Source organism: Cebus imitator, unplaced genomic scaffold, assembly GCF_001604975.1.
Source record: "Cebus imitator isolate Cc_AM_T3 unplaced genomic scaffold, Cebus_imitator-1.0 Scaffold207, whole genome shotgun sequence".
Classification (NCBI taxonomy): domain Eukaryota; kingdom Metazoa; phylum Chordata; class Mammalia; order Primates; family Cebidae; genus Cebus; species Cebus imitator.
In genome coordinates this window covers 369,162-383,846 of record NW_016107522.1, presented here as the reverse complement: position 1 = coordinate 383,846, position 14,685 = coordinate 369,162, and the positions used below count along the sequence as shown (strand labels likewise).

Sequence of the window (14,685 nt, the reverse complement as noted above, 5' to 3'; positions counted from 1 at the left end):
GGGGGCTGTCTGCCAGAGAAGAGACCCATGTTACTCCCCATCTGATGCCTGCTGAGCTCCAGAAGCCCATTTGCTACCTCCCAGGGTACTAGATTAGAGCCTGTTGACTGAGTTCTTGCCAGTGCTTGACTTTTGTACCCTAGAGTTGGGGACCTCCATGAACAAAGAGATTAGTGCCTGCTTGCTCCTGGAGAATTCTGAGCCCATCTTGATGGGCAAAGAGGAGAGAGGACAGTCAACAAAAGTGAGCTGCACATGTACTGTATGGCTGGGCAGGCATGAGCTTCCTGCTGACCAAAAGATGTCATGGAAGGAGCTGAGCTTCAGGCATCCAGCTGGGATCCTGCACAAGCGGGCAGCCCATTTTCTAGAAGACCCCAGCTGTAGGAAGCTGTGGGATGTTCCACTTCAGCCTAGAGTCAGTAGGAAGTCTCAAGGGATCAGTATTGGACAGTATCACTTCTGGCCACCAGCAATGTATGGGAGTGCCTATAGGGAATGTCTGAAGAACCCACAGTACATGTCATTTGAACACAACTTTTATGTGTTTGCCATATTGGAAAGCATGGTGGCTAGTGAGGATTAACCATGAGAAAATTAGAACCAGCTAAGTCAGAAGACCTGCCTGCTCACGCTAGCAGCTAAAACCTGAGTAGAAGCCCTGTAGTCTTACTGACTTGACGAACCAGAGGAGAGAGTCTGGGGTACACACAGCAACTTGAAAGTGAGATGGGAAATCCCGGAATAAGGAGAACCAGAAGAGTCCCAACTCTTGCACATAAAATCTTCCCAAATCTCTGGTTGGCCCCTTACATGCCTGGTGGGTCAGACTCCAGGTACTCTAGCCAAGGCTAAAATAACTGAACAGGGATTATAGCTTTCACTTATCATGGAGGAGACAGAGTTTGAGTCCACCCAAGGTAATTGCCTTCTAAAACAAAAAGTCAATGTTCTTTGAAAGAATATAACATAATCCAGAGTCTCTAACATATCATCTTCAATGTCCAGGATACAACCCAGAAGTACTAGACTTATGAGGAAAAAACAGTCAAGTACCAGATTTATGAGGAAACAAAGACATCACCATCCTCAAGAGAAAAGACAGTTAATGGAGACTGACCCTGAGATGACCCAGGTATTGGATTTGCAGAAAAGATTTCAAAACTACAGTAATTCTGTTCAAGGGCATAAAGGAAACAATGCTCATAGTGAATGACCAAATAGGAAACCTTGGCACAGAAACAGAAATATAAAAAAGACCCAAGTACAAATTCTAGAACTGAAAAACATAGTATCTGAAATAAAAAATTTGTTGGATGGATATGACAGCAGATTGGGGAAGACAAAAAAACCAGTTAATTTGAAGACAGGTCAATAGAAACTATCCAATCTAAAGAATAGAGAGAAAAACAAAGAAAAAAAAAAGATAAGCAGACCCCTAGGTACCTGAAGGACAATATAAAATCATCTTACAGAGGCTTAATTAGATTTTGAAGGAAAGGAGAGAGACAGAATGAGGTAGAAAAAATATGTGAAAAAATAATGACCAACAGTTTTCCAAATTTTGTTAAAAGTATTAACCTAAAGTAAATGAACCTCTAAAACACAGTGGTCTGTCCCTTAAAGCAGTGAACAATCAGCCTCTGTATCTGTGGATTCTGCTTCTGTGCATGCAGCCAACACAGATGGGAATTTCTGTGTTTGCAGGCTGATTATGTGTGTTTCTCCTAACTGGTATAAAGACCCATTCCTGGCCAGGTGCGGGGGCTCATGCCTGTAATCCCAGCACTTTGGGAGGCTGAGGCGGGTGGATAATGAGATCAGGAGTTCAAGGCCTGACCAACATGGAGAAACCCCGTCTCTACTAAAAATACAAAAATTAGCCAAGTGTGGTGGTGCGAGCCTATAATCCCAGCTACTCAGAGGCTGAGGCAGGAGAATCGCTGGAACCTGGGAGGCAGAGGTTGCAGTGAGCCGAGATGGCACTATTGTACTCCAGCCTGGGCAACAAAAGCAAAACTCCCCATCTCCAAATAAATAAAATAAAATAAAAAAGACCCATTTCTATAAAGCAAATTGTACGTAATATAAATGAAAGAAACCAGTCAATTACAGGGCCCTGCACTACAGCCTGTTGTAAAAGGAATCACCAGTCCATGATGATTCTTTTCCTTAAACTGGGTTTTACTTATGGCTTTTTAAAAGGCAGAGCACATAGAGAACCCTTGGTGGCTATGACATCTGCTGTCCTGAGACCCAGCCTGCAGGCCGCAGGAAAGGGAGGTGTCATGGGGTAGGTGGGGAAAGAGGCTGTTACCATGGCTGAGAGCCAGCTAGGGGATCTGATGCTCTGAATGGAGGTGGGATGGGAGTGGGAACTGACCTGAGGCTGGGCCGCAGGATGGCGTAGCCCACGATGAAGTGCACCTTCTCCAGGTTGGACATGGGCCGGTCTGCACCAAGGCCATCAGGCTCCAATGCCTCCTCTCCGATGCTCAGCTGGCTGGCCACCTTGAAAGCCAAAGGCAGCCATCAGGAAAGCTATGATTCTCCCCATCTGCCGAATAGGAAACTGGTGCACGGGGAGGGAAGCAATAGACTAGAACCCCGCAGTGGGCCAAGAGCAGAGCTGGGAACAGACAGAGGTTCTGTGCCCTGGGATCACCTGGCCCGTGACCCGGGAGGACCGCTTCAGCTTCATGGAGGAGATATCCTTGGTTCCTTTGTCCTTGCGGCCAGGTCTCTGTGGAAGGAGACAGTTCCCGCAGGAAGGTGAGCCTGGGCTCATCTCAGTGATGCTGACCTCACAACCACCTGGGGTGGAGCACATGTTCCTCTCACCCAGCCATTTCCTGGCCCAATTTATGAAGCACCATGCAGTCCCTCAGCTCAGTGGAGCTTTACCACACACACAGGTGCATGTCCCCATCCTCACTTCCAGATGTGGAAACAGAGGCTCAGGGAAGGCAAGAGACTAGACGAAAGCTGCTCAGTGGGTCACCAGCCCCCAGGGAGGGGCTCAGAGCTATTCTGATACCAAAGCTTGTGCCTCTCTCCAGTAAACCCCTGGGAGGTAGGACTGGGTCTGAGCCCAGGTGCTTAGGACAGCCCTAGGTCATGGTCATTCTCAGTAAAGACAGCAGATGAATCACCTCTGCCACTGCAAGGTGCTCTGTAGGGGATAGGGAGAACAGGGGCGGGGGTGGGGAGGCCGGGTGGGAGGGAGGGGCCGCACCTTCTCATGATGGTGTCATGAGAAGAATTTGCTGCCACAATTGGAGCTCAGTGCGGGACTGGGCTTGGGTGGGGGTCAGCCCGGTCCAGGGCGAGGCCCTAGCTCCTGGCTGTGTCAAAGCTGGTTTACCATGTAGGGGCTGGCCATGAAACACATGAGCTGGCAAAGTCCATGAGGGCAGTGAGGCTTGCTGGACTCACTGCTCTGTGCCTGGGGCACATCATGGGTACTTAATAAGAGGTGCAGGAAGGAAAACCTGAGATCTGATCTCTGGGAAGCCAGTCCTGCTTCTCCCAATGTTCACACTCCAGAGGCGCTGGTTGGCCAGACTGCCTCCCAGAGTCTTTTCCCCGAGAGGCTGCCAGCCTCCAGGTGGGCCCTGTGATCTCTGCCTCCTGAAATTCCTGCCCTGTTTGGGCCCCTCCCACAGCCACAGGTATGTGACGTCCAAGAGTGGACATTTGCACCTTCCTTCCTGCTTTCCTTCTTGGATCGTTCATGCTGGGGGAAGCCATGTTGTGAGGATGCCCAGGCAGCTTTGTGGAAAGGCCCACATGGCATGGAACTGAGGCCTCTTACCAACAGCCATGTGAGTGAGCCTTCTTGGGAGCCACCCCTCCAGCTGTCAAGTTGACAATAGCCCTGGGGGACAGCTTGATCGCAACCTCATGAGGGACTCTGAACAGGAACTATGCAGCTAAGCTGCTCCTGACCCTCAGAAACTGTGTGAGAGATAATGAATTGTGTGCTATTTTAAGGAATTAGGTTTGGGGATGGGGTAATTTGTTACACAGCTGTGGATACCTAACACACTCTGGCAGAGCCCACATCTCCAGAGATCAGGGAGTCAGGGCTTGGGCCTGGGCAGTTCTCTGTAATTCCTGGACAAGGTTGGCCATGTGATGAGGCTACAGACTTTTAGATTCCTATGCAGTCTGCACACAGGACCCCACAGGTATTGAGCTGAGTTCCAGCTGGTCACCTGGCACATGGGGAAGTCATGGGCTTCTGCCACTTGTGGGCCACTGAGTGCTGTCACTGCTATGTAGTTTCTTTGGACTGTTTTTGATTAATTCTGCTAAGATTACAGCATGCAAATGGACCTTAGGAAGGACTTCTGACCAAAAATGGATGTGAATTAACTTTCATTAGAGGGCAGGGTAGAACACAGGTCAGGAGCTTGGTCTTTGAATTCAGCAGAACGGATTCAAAGCCCAGGTTCCATACACATATCCGCTGCAATTGGGGGAAGGTCATTTCAGTTCTTTGTTTCTTTAGCTGTAAATAAATATAGTCATTCCTACCTTGTAGGGTTGGCCCACCTGGGAATTGAATGAAGAGAAGCAACTGGCACATAGCAGGCCGTCAGTCAATAACACCTGTCGTTACCATTGTTACCTGCATCTGAATCTGGCTCAGTTCAGGGCACCCTCTCCATTAATGACTGTATAATTCCAAAAGCCCGGGGTGGAGATTCATAAGCTCCCGAGCACGGCTCTAGACTGCAAGTGCCCATGCCCTGGCCTGGGGGCTCGGTTCAGTGGGTGAGGCTGAGGAGAGGCTCCAGGTCTTGTCTCTCCGTCCTGCCCAGCTGCCCCAGGGCCTGGGCCCTAGTAGGCACCTGGCGGGTGTTGCCCTCCTCTGCCCCCCGCTTGCCTGTGCAGATCCACCGTGCTGTAGAGCCTGGGCGCCATGCTCCCTGCCCAGTGTGTCGTGGATCTGCCGCATCACTGAGCCGCCCTGCTGGTTGCTCCTTGCATACAGCACTGGCTCTGGGAGGTCGCCCATGAACCTTAGGATGACATTCCACACGGCCAGGGCGGCCTGGGGAAGCAAGACAGAAGGCCCAGTGGGAACCCAGTGGTGACCCCAGCCCCTTCCTTCTTCCCCCTGAGCCATAGCTCCGACCCCAGGCTTGGGGCTGGCCTGAGCCTACTAGAAGCCAGTGAACCCTGGTACCAAGCAGTCGGCGTCATCTTCGTGGTAGAGCAGTGGGTATCGGAGGGGCCGCCGGATATGGGTGTGGCTGGCTGACTTCTGGAAGTAAGTCACAGCAAACTTGGGGAAGGTGTACTCGGCCAGGCCATCCACGTCCTCCTCAGGCTCCTCCACCATGGGGATTGCGTCCAGGTCAACCTCAGGCAGCTTCTCGGTCTTTGATTCCAGATCCTGGGGCCAGCGAGGGAGAACGCAGGTCAGCAGGGCTTTCAGGTAACAACCAACGTATCAGCTGGCTGTCCAGCAGGCTGGGCAGCACGGGGGCTGTGGCGTTACCCCACTCCCTCAGGTGCTGGGGACCACCCATGCCCACATTCAGTGGGCTCAGGTGGGCTGCCGTGTGCCAGCACAGGGCTCTCTACACACCCCCTCCTCCCTGCTGGGCAGGGTCAGTGCTCCTCCTGCCCTCTCCCTTTCTGGCCCCACCCTCAGACACTGTCCTCTGCCGCATGCACCATCCTCACTGAAGCTTCCCCAGTCACACTGCAGAGCAGTGGCCTCAAAGGTGCTCTGGGGGTGCCTGGGTGGGGTCAAATATGCTCAGGGAATGCCGTGTGATGGAGAGCTCAGTGGCACTGGTAGAGAAGGCTCTAGGAAGTCTTGCAGGTGGGAAACCTGCCTGACTCGAAGGCTGTGACCACAGAACCCATGCACGCTCCCCTCTTGTGTGCAGGATCAGCAGGCTGCAGCACGCACTTCACCACTGCTCTGGCTTCTCGGGGAGCCGAGAGGTGGACTGAGGTCAAGGACTGGGCAGGCTTCCCTATCCCCACCCTGGGCCGGATGGTGCTCACCAGGCTTGTGTTACCTCAAAGTGCGGTGGGGCCTGACCCTCCTGGCCCCCGATCATGGCAGGGAGGAAGCCGAACACCTTCTCCACCATCTCCGTGTCGGTGACGGTGTCGTAGATAGATTTGCGCTTCTTGGCAGGGAGAGCGCCTTGGCTCTTCTGGGCCTCAGCCGGGATGACCAGCGGTACCTGCACACCCATGGGGGAAGGTTCCCACAGGTCCAGCAGGACTCATGGGGCCCAGCCCTGCTTACTCCACAGGGCAAGGACCTCCCAGAAGCCAAGTAAGCCTCATCCTGCCATCATCTGCCCAAATCAATAGTCTGCTCTGAAGTAATAGATTTTAACAGCTAGGTGGTCAGAGGTCAACCAGCCAGGCCTTTCCCTTTCCCAGTGATGATCAGAGCTCCAGAGAGGTGAGGTTGCTGCTTGTCCCTGCCCTCCGATGGTCTTTAAGGGACCCCTTCAAACTCCAGGGACCCCCCTAGGAACTCAGCTGCACAACCACTGCTCAGGTCTCTTCATTCAAAGGGCATCGAGGTTCTACCAGGAGATGTCCCCAGGGGCTGCAGTAACCAAGTCAAAGATCAGACCGTTTTGCAGCCAGCTGGGGGCACGCGGGTGCCGACACATGCTGCTGACGTTTCTGGGGGTGCATCCTCTCACTTGCTCTGTTCACTGTATTTATTAGCAGTGTGCTCAGTAGGCCAAGTTTTCATCCATGGAGCAGAAGTCGACATTATCCTAGCTCCTTTGTCTTATCACAACTTCCAAATGAGTCAAGCGTGAAGGCTGAGTCTTGGTACTCAAGGGAGGAAATGGGATCATTTTCTTGGTGCTGTTCTCCTGCTCCCTGTCCTCCCAGCCCCCCAGACACTCAGCAGCTCCCCTTGGTATTAATATTTCTCTGTCCCTAAGCTGTCACACACAGCCCAGTAACTAGGGCACTTTGCTCTCTTCCATGGACCTGGGGCCTTTCTCAGATTGTCTGGCGCAGGTTTGCTGCCCCTTCCAGGGGACCAGCCATCCCTGCCCCCAAAATCATCTCCAAGGTGAAAGGGAGGGGACCTGAGCTCACCCTCCAGGTTCAAGGCTAAGACTGTCCCGTTGACCTGCTGCCTCTCCCTTGATATACCCTGCCTGCCCCCGGGTGGCGGCCACGGCTCCCTGGCCTTGCAGAGTCATTGTAGCACTGACTTTGAACTGGAAGAAGAGGGTGTGTCTCTTGTGATGTCTACATCTCAGCCCAGGTGCCTGCCAATTTGCCTCTTGTGTCCTGTATCCTTGCTGTGCTCTTGAGTAATTGGACAGATTTTAATGTCCTGGCTTGTGGTGGGGGTGGGGGCAGGGGGATTTTCCAAAGTGGTGAGCTCTCTACATAGTCGCTCACGCCTCCTTCTGGCCCTCACCCACTGGGGCCCCGGTCAGCCCCACCTGCCCAAGAGGCCAGGTGACCACTTACACTGGCTTTCCTCTGCTGGAAGTTGCGCCGGGCAGCCATGCCTCTGGCATGGGCCTGAATGACCACCACTGCCTTCCTCTTGGCCTGGACTTGCTGGCGCACCAAGTATCCCCTGCTCAGGGCCTGCAGCTGGACCATCCTCTGCCGCATGGCCTGGTACTGCCTCGCCAGCAGCTGGCTCCGGACCATAGCCTGCAGGCGCTCAAAGCCCACGAGGATCTGCAGAGGCAAGAGAGAGGTGGGCTCAGGGGCGAGAACACCTTCCCCAGGGAACAAAGAGAGGTGCTTCCCAGGACACCGTGCAAGATGGATTTACAGCTAGTTTTGTTTTGGCAAAGGGCTGGTGCTAGAATGGTACACACCTATGACCACAAGAATAATGAGTTATTACTTGCAAAGTACTTAGAACAGAGCCTGATGTGCAAATAAGCGCTAACTAAGCCTTTGTGAAATGGCATAAATAATAAAGTGGCCTCCTTGGGGCCGTGGATAGAGAGAATGGATGTGGATTTCACACGGGAGAGTGGACTCCTGAGGCCCTGCCATCCACATCTGCCAGCCAAGTTCAGCTGACTTGCCCACGGGTTAGTGCACCTGTGTGGGGGCCTGCGGCCAAGCAAATCTCTCAGGGCATCTTTAAAGGGCAATAAGAAATGGATGAACCTCCGCGTCAATGCCGCAAACATCTCCTGGGCCACGGCAGTCCCTGAGCTTGCCGAACACCCACCCAATGGGTTGGCTTAAGAGCTTGGAAGTCACAGCCTCTCATCAAAACCCCAGCTCTGTGGTTTACTAGTTTCATGCTCTTGGGGAAACCACTCAACCCCTCTATGCCTCAGTTCCTTGATGTACAGAGTTGGTTTAATGTTAAATAAAATGATGTATGTGAAGCAATGGGCCCCAAGGAACTGCTCCACACAGGTCAGCTACTCTCATGCCCTTGGTGAGCATGGAGTGTAGGCGGGCCTGGGCCAGTCTTGCTGATGTGACCATTTCATGTCACAACCAGTCACATCCATGACAAAAGCAAGTGGCCAAGTGACATGGGCACAGCCATAGTTGCTCTAGTTCATTTTTTTTTTTTTGAGCAGATACTCGTTAATAAATGATGAGTACTTGAAAAAGTACAGAATGATGAGTGCTTGATTAAGTACAGAAAAAGTACTTTAAACAAAGAATAATCAATCCATGGACTTATTTTATGGTCTGCAAGTTGGGAAAAGACAGGAGTTATTCCATTCCAGAGCAAGACAACCTAGTCTGGCTCTGAAGATGCCCCAAATTCTACCAAACATTTTGAAGGCTACAGACCATGGGGCTGGAGATTAGCTAAGAAGCGACTATGTGGGATGCTGAGGTCTGATTATTTTAAATCTCTGTGTCACGTCTGTGAGTGACTTGATCCTTCCTGCCTGAGGTCCCTCATTCAGAGAAACAAACTTCACCAATCTGTCTTTTACTGGAGAGTTACCTGCGGGGCTCGCGGGCCCAGCCGCCCCCGTGAGCTCTCTCACCAGCTTGAAATTCCTCCTGTTGTAGTAGCCTCTCCACCAGGCCTGCAGGGTCACCGCTGCCCGCCTCTGCCTCAGGAACTCCTTCCTAGAAGGGCAATGCAAGCCACACACGTGTAACAACTCCAGATGGTTTAAAGCCTCTAGGGGAGAAAAACTGATTTGGAAGGGAAGAGGGATAGTGAAATGCTGGGAAAAATGAATAGGTACAATCCTTTCTCAGAAGGTGTTACAGACCAAAAGACACACAGGCAGGTCAGGAACAAAAACATCTACTATTAGCAACCCAAATTTGTAAATGATGACAGTCTAGTTTTTCCTTTCTTAGACGGAGTTTCACTCTTGTTGCCCAGGCTGGAGTGTAATGGCACAATCTTGGCTCACTGCAACCTCTACCTCCTGGATTGAAGTGATTCTCCTGCCTCAGTCTTCCAAGTAGCTGGGATTACAAGCACCTGTCACCATGCCTGGCTAATTTTTGTATTTTTAGTAGAGACAGGGTTTCACCATGTTGTCCAGGTTGGTCTTGAACTCCTGACCTCAAATGATCCACCCACCTGGGCCTCCCAAAGTGCTGGATTACAGGCATGAGCCACCGCACCTGGTTGGCAGTCCAGTTTTTTTAAGTTCTCGGAAAACTCTTCTTCATTCCCTGTACCCTCAAAGATAAAGGGATAAAACTTACTTTTCACTTTTTATTGCAGACGCCCCTCCCCTGGCCACTAGCCCAGGGCTGGACATGGAGAAGAAAACCTGAAAGCTGGGCTCTGGCAAGGTGGAGTCACTCCCAGGTGAGCTCTGTGCATGTAGATGTGGGCATGCCTCAATTTATTATGATATCACTTCACTCTACTGCCTTTGCAGATACTGTGTTTTTACACACTGAAGGTCTGTGGAGCCATGAGCTAGTCTATTGGTATCATTTTTCCAACAGCAAGTGCTCATGTCATGTCTGTATCACATTTTGGTAATTCTTGCAATATTTCAAATTTTTCATTGTTACTAATCTGTGATCTTTAATGTTACAACTGGAATTATTTTGGGGCACCACAAATTACACCCATATGATGGTGAACTTAATCAATAAATGTGTGTGTTCTGACTGCCCCACAAACCATTAGTGCCCCATCTCTCTCCCTTTTCTCTGTTCCCTATTCCCTGAGACACAGCGATATTGAAATTAGGCCAATTAATAACTCTATAATGGCCTCTAAGTGTTCATGTGAAAGGAGGCATCTCATTTCCCTCACTTTAAATCAAAAGTGATAAATGATTAAACTTCATGAGGAAGGCCTGTTGAAAGCTGAGACAGGCCAAAAGCCATGTTGTGAACACAAAGGAAAAGTTCCTGAAGGAAATTAAAGGTGCTACTCCAGTGAACACGTGAATGATGAGAAAGTGAAACAGCCTTCTTGCTGATACGGAGAAAGTTTTTGTGGTCTGGATAGAAGATCAAACCAGCCACATTTTCTCAAGCCAAAGCCCAATCCAGAGCAAGATCCTAACTGTCTTCAATTCTGTGAAGGCTGAGAGAGGTAAGGAAGCTGCAGAAGAAAAGCATAAAGCTATCAAGATTTGATCCAAGACGGCCGAATAGGAACAATTCTGCAGTGCAGTTCCAGCGAGAACAACACAGAGGGTGAGTGATCACTGCATTTCCAAACGACTCCTTACTGCCCACAGACCAGGAGACTCCCAGGCTGAAAAGTGCCACGAGTTTCCAGCACAAACAGCTGGTACAGTGGGTCTTGGCACAGAAACTCATACAAATCTGGGCGGCCATTTCAACTGGCACCTGGAATGCCTGGGAGACAGAGCCACCCATTCAACTGAAAAAAAGAGGGCTGAAACAGGGAGCCAGGTGATCTGGCTTGGAGGTCCCACCCCCACAAAGACCAGCAATCTGGAATGCCCTGGATTGAGAGTTTTGCAGCAAGCACAGCTGGGCCTGGGATGGTCCAGCTTTGTAGGGGGAAGGGCGTCCACCATTACTGAGGCAGTCCACATTACTGAGGCAGTCCGCCATTACACAGGCAGTCGGCCATTACTGGGGCAGATCGCCATTGCTGAGGCAGGTCTAACTATACCTCTATAAACAAAACTGCAAGGAAGTTCGCACAGCAGCTGGGCAGAGCCCACACAGCTCAGCAACACCTCTGCTGGCAGACTGTGACTAGGCTACCTCCTTGCTGGGCAGGGCATCTCTGAAAAAAGGCAGCAGCATGTCAGGAACTTATAAATAAAGCCCCACCTTCCCAGGACAGAGCACTTGGGAAAAAAGGTGGTTATGAGTTCTGCTGCAGCAGACTTAAATGTACTTGCCCAGCAGCTCTGAACAGAACAAGGGAGCTCACAGCTCAGCACTTGAGCTCATATAAGGGACAGATTGTCTCCTCAAGCAGCTCCCCAACCCCCGTATATCCAAAGAGACACCTCATAAAGGAGATCTCAGGCTGACATCTGGCGGGTATCCTTCTGGGACGAAGACAGAAGAAACTGGCAGCAACCCTTACTGTTCTGCAGCCGCCACAGGTGATCCCCAGGCAAGCAGGGTCTGGAGTGGACCTCCAGCAGTCCTACAGCAGAGGGGCCTGACTATTAGAAGGAAAACTAAAAAACAGAAAGAAATAACTTGAACATCAACAAAAAGGACATCCACTCAGGGACCCTATCCAAAAGTCACCAACTACGAAGGCCACAGGTAAATAAATCCACAAAGATAGGAAGAAACCAGCGCAAAAAGGATGAAAACACCCAAAACCAGATCACCTCTCCTCCTCCAAGGAATCACAACTCCTCAAAACAGCATGGTACTGGTAACAAAACAGAGATATAGACCAATGGAACAGAACAGAGGCCTCAGAGGCAATACCACATATCTACAACCATCTGATCTTTGACAAGCCTGACAAAAGCAAGCAATGGGGAAAGGATTCCCTGTTTAATAAATGGTGTTGGCAAAACTGGCTAGCCATGTGCAGAAAGCAGAAACTGGACCCCTTCCTGATACCTTATACTAAAATTAACTCCAGATGGATTAAAGACTTAAAACATAAGACTTAACATCATAAAAACCCTAGAAGAAAACCTAGGCAGAACCATTCAGGACATCATGACTAAAACACCAAAAGCAATGGCAACAAAAGCCAAAATAGACAAATGGGATCTAATTACACTCCCAAGCTTCTGTACAGAAAAAGAAACAATCATTAACGTGAACTGGCAACCAACAGAATGGGAAAAAATTTTTGAAATCTACCCATATGACAAAGGGCTAATATCCAGAATCTACAAAGAACTAAAACATATTTACAAGAAACAAGTAAACAAACCCATTCAGAAGTGGGCAAAGGACATAAACAGACACTTCTCAAAAGAAGACATGAGTGCAGCCAATAAGCATATGAAAAAATAATATCACTAATCCTTAGAGAAATGCAAATCAAAACCACAATGAGATGCCATCGCACACCNGGAATCTAATTAAACTAAAGAGCTGCTGCACAGCAAATCAACAGAGTAAACAGACAACCTACAGAATAGGAGAAGATATTTGCAAACTATGCATCTGACAAAGGTCTAATATCCGGCATCTATAAACAAACAAATTTACAAGCAAAAACAAGCCCATTCAGAAGTGGGCAAAGGACATGAACAGACACTTTTCAAAAGAAGACAGCTATGAGGCCAACAAACATATGAAAAATGCTCATCATCACTGGTCATTAGACAAATGCGAATCAAAACCGCATTGAGATACCATCTCACACCAGTTAGAATGGTGATCATTAAAAAATCTGGAGACAACAGATGCTGGAGAGGATGTGGAGAAATAGGAACACTTTTACACTGTTGGTGGGAGTGTAAATTAGTTCAACCATTGTGGAAGACACTGTGGTGATTCCTCAAGGGCCTAGAAATAGAAATTCCATTTGACCCAGCAACCTCATTACTGGGTATATATCAAAGGATTATAAATCATTCTATTATAAAGACATATGCACATGTATGTTCATTGTGACACTGTTTACAATAGCAAAGACCTGGAACTAACCCAAATGCTCATCCATGATAGACTGGACAAGGAAAATGTGGCATATATACACCATGGAATACTATGCAGCCATAAAAAACGATGAGTTCGTGTCCTTTGTAGGGACATGGATGAATCTGGAAACCATAATTCTCAGCAAACTGACACAAGAACAGAAAATCAAACACCGCATGTTCTCACTCATAAGCGGCTATTGAACAATGAGAACACATGGACATAGGGAGGGGAGCATCACACACTGGGGTCTGTTGGTAGGGAATTGGGGAGGGACAGTGGGTAGTAGGGAGGTGGGGAGGGATAACATGGGGAGAAATGCCAGATATAGGTGATGGGGGGATGGAGGCAGCAAACCACATTGCCATGTATGTACCTATGCAACAATCCTGCATGATCTGCACGTGTACCCCAGAACATAAAGTACAATAAAATACATATATTTTCAAAAAAGCTATCAAAGTTTGGGTCATGAGGTTTAAGGAAAGAAGCCACCTCTATAACATAAAAGTGCAAGGTGAAGCAGCAAGTGCTGATGGAGAAGCTAGCTAAGGTCATTGATGAATGTGGCTGCACTAAACAACAGATTTTCAATGTAGACAAAACAGCCTTATACTGGAAGAAGATGCCACCAGAACTTTTACATGTAGAGAGAGGTCAATGCTTGGCTTCAAATCTTTAAAGGAGATGCTAACTCTCTTATTAGCAGCTTATGAAGTTGGTGACTTTAAGCTGAAGCCAATGCTAATTTACCACTCTGAAAAATCCTAGGGCCCTTAACAATCATGTTAAAGCTACTCTGCCTGTAATCTAGAAAGGAAGCAACAAAGCCTGGATGACAGCATGCCTATTTATAGCATGGTTTACTGAATATTTTAAGGCCACCATTGAGACCTACTGCTCAGAAAAAAAAGATTTCTTTCAAAATACTACTGCTCATTGACAATGCACCTGGCTACCTAAGAACTCTGATGAAAACGTGCAAGGAGATTAATGTTTTAATGCTTGCGAACAAAACATCCATCCTGCAGCTCACAGATCAAAGAGTAATTTGGACTGTCAAGTCTTATTTAAGAAATAAATGCCATAATCTATAGCTGCCATAGATAGTAATTCTTCTAATAGATCTGGGGAAAGTCATTGAAAACCTTCTGGAAAGGTTTCACCATTTTAGATGCCACTAAGAACATTCATGATTCAGGAAAGAAGGCCAAAATATCAACATTAACAGGAATTTAGAAGTTGATTCCCATCTTCATGAATGTCTTTGAGGGGTTAAGACTTCAGTGGAGGAAGAAACAGCATATGTAGTGGGAACAGCAAGAGAACTAGAATTAGAAGTGGAGCCTGGGCCGGACGCGGTGGCTCACGCCTGTAATCCCAGCACTTTGGGAGGCCCAGGTGGGCGGATCATGAGGTCAAGAGATCGAGACCATCCCGGCCAACATGATGAAACACTGTCTCCACTAAAAATACAAAAATTAGCCGAGCATGGTAGCATGCGCCTGTAGTCCCAGCTACTTGGGACGCTGAGACAGGAGAATTGCTTGAACCTGGGAGGCGGAGGTTTCAGTGACCCGAGATCACACCACTGCATTCCAGCCTGGCACCTGGCAACAGAGTGAGACTCTGTCAAAAAAA

The 14,685-nt window shown here is 49.0% G+C and overlaps 1 protein-coding gene across 6 annotated transcripts in view; it reads right to left on the bottom strand.

Moving 5' to 3' along the window:
- Positions 1–14,685, bottom strand: part of MYO7B (myosin VIIB) — a 96,041-nt gene that overhangs the window by 19,603 nt on the left and 61,753 nt on the right. For all 6 annotated transcript variants that reach the window (XR_001830879.2, XR_005203372.1, XM_017548426.2 and 3 more), the window contains 7 exons: positions 9,000–9,084; positions 7,486–7,704; positions 6,042–6,212; positions 5,195–5,404; positions 4,892–5,059; positions 2,666–2,743; positions 2,384–2,511 (listed from right to left, as the gene is read on the bottom strand). Coding sequence is in view for 4 of the 6 variants with exons in the window: in XM_017548426.2 (XP_017403915.1) it covers positions 2,384–2,511; positions 2,666–2,743; positions 4,892–5,059; positions 5,195–5,404; positions 6,042–6,212; positions 7,486–7,704; positions 9,000–9,084 (1,059 nt within the window). In the remaining 2 variants the exon portion in view is untranslated. The remainder of the gene's footprint in view (positions 1–2,383; positions 2,512–2,665; positions 2,744–4,891; positions 5,060–5,194; positions 5,405–6,041; positions 6,213–7,485; positions 7,705–8,999; positions 9,085–14,685) is intronic.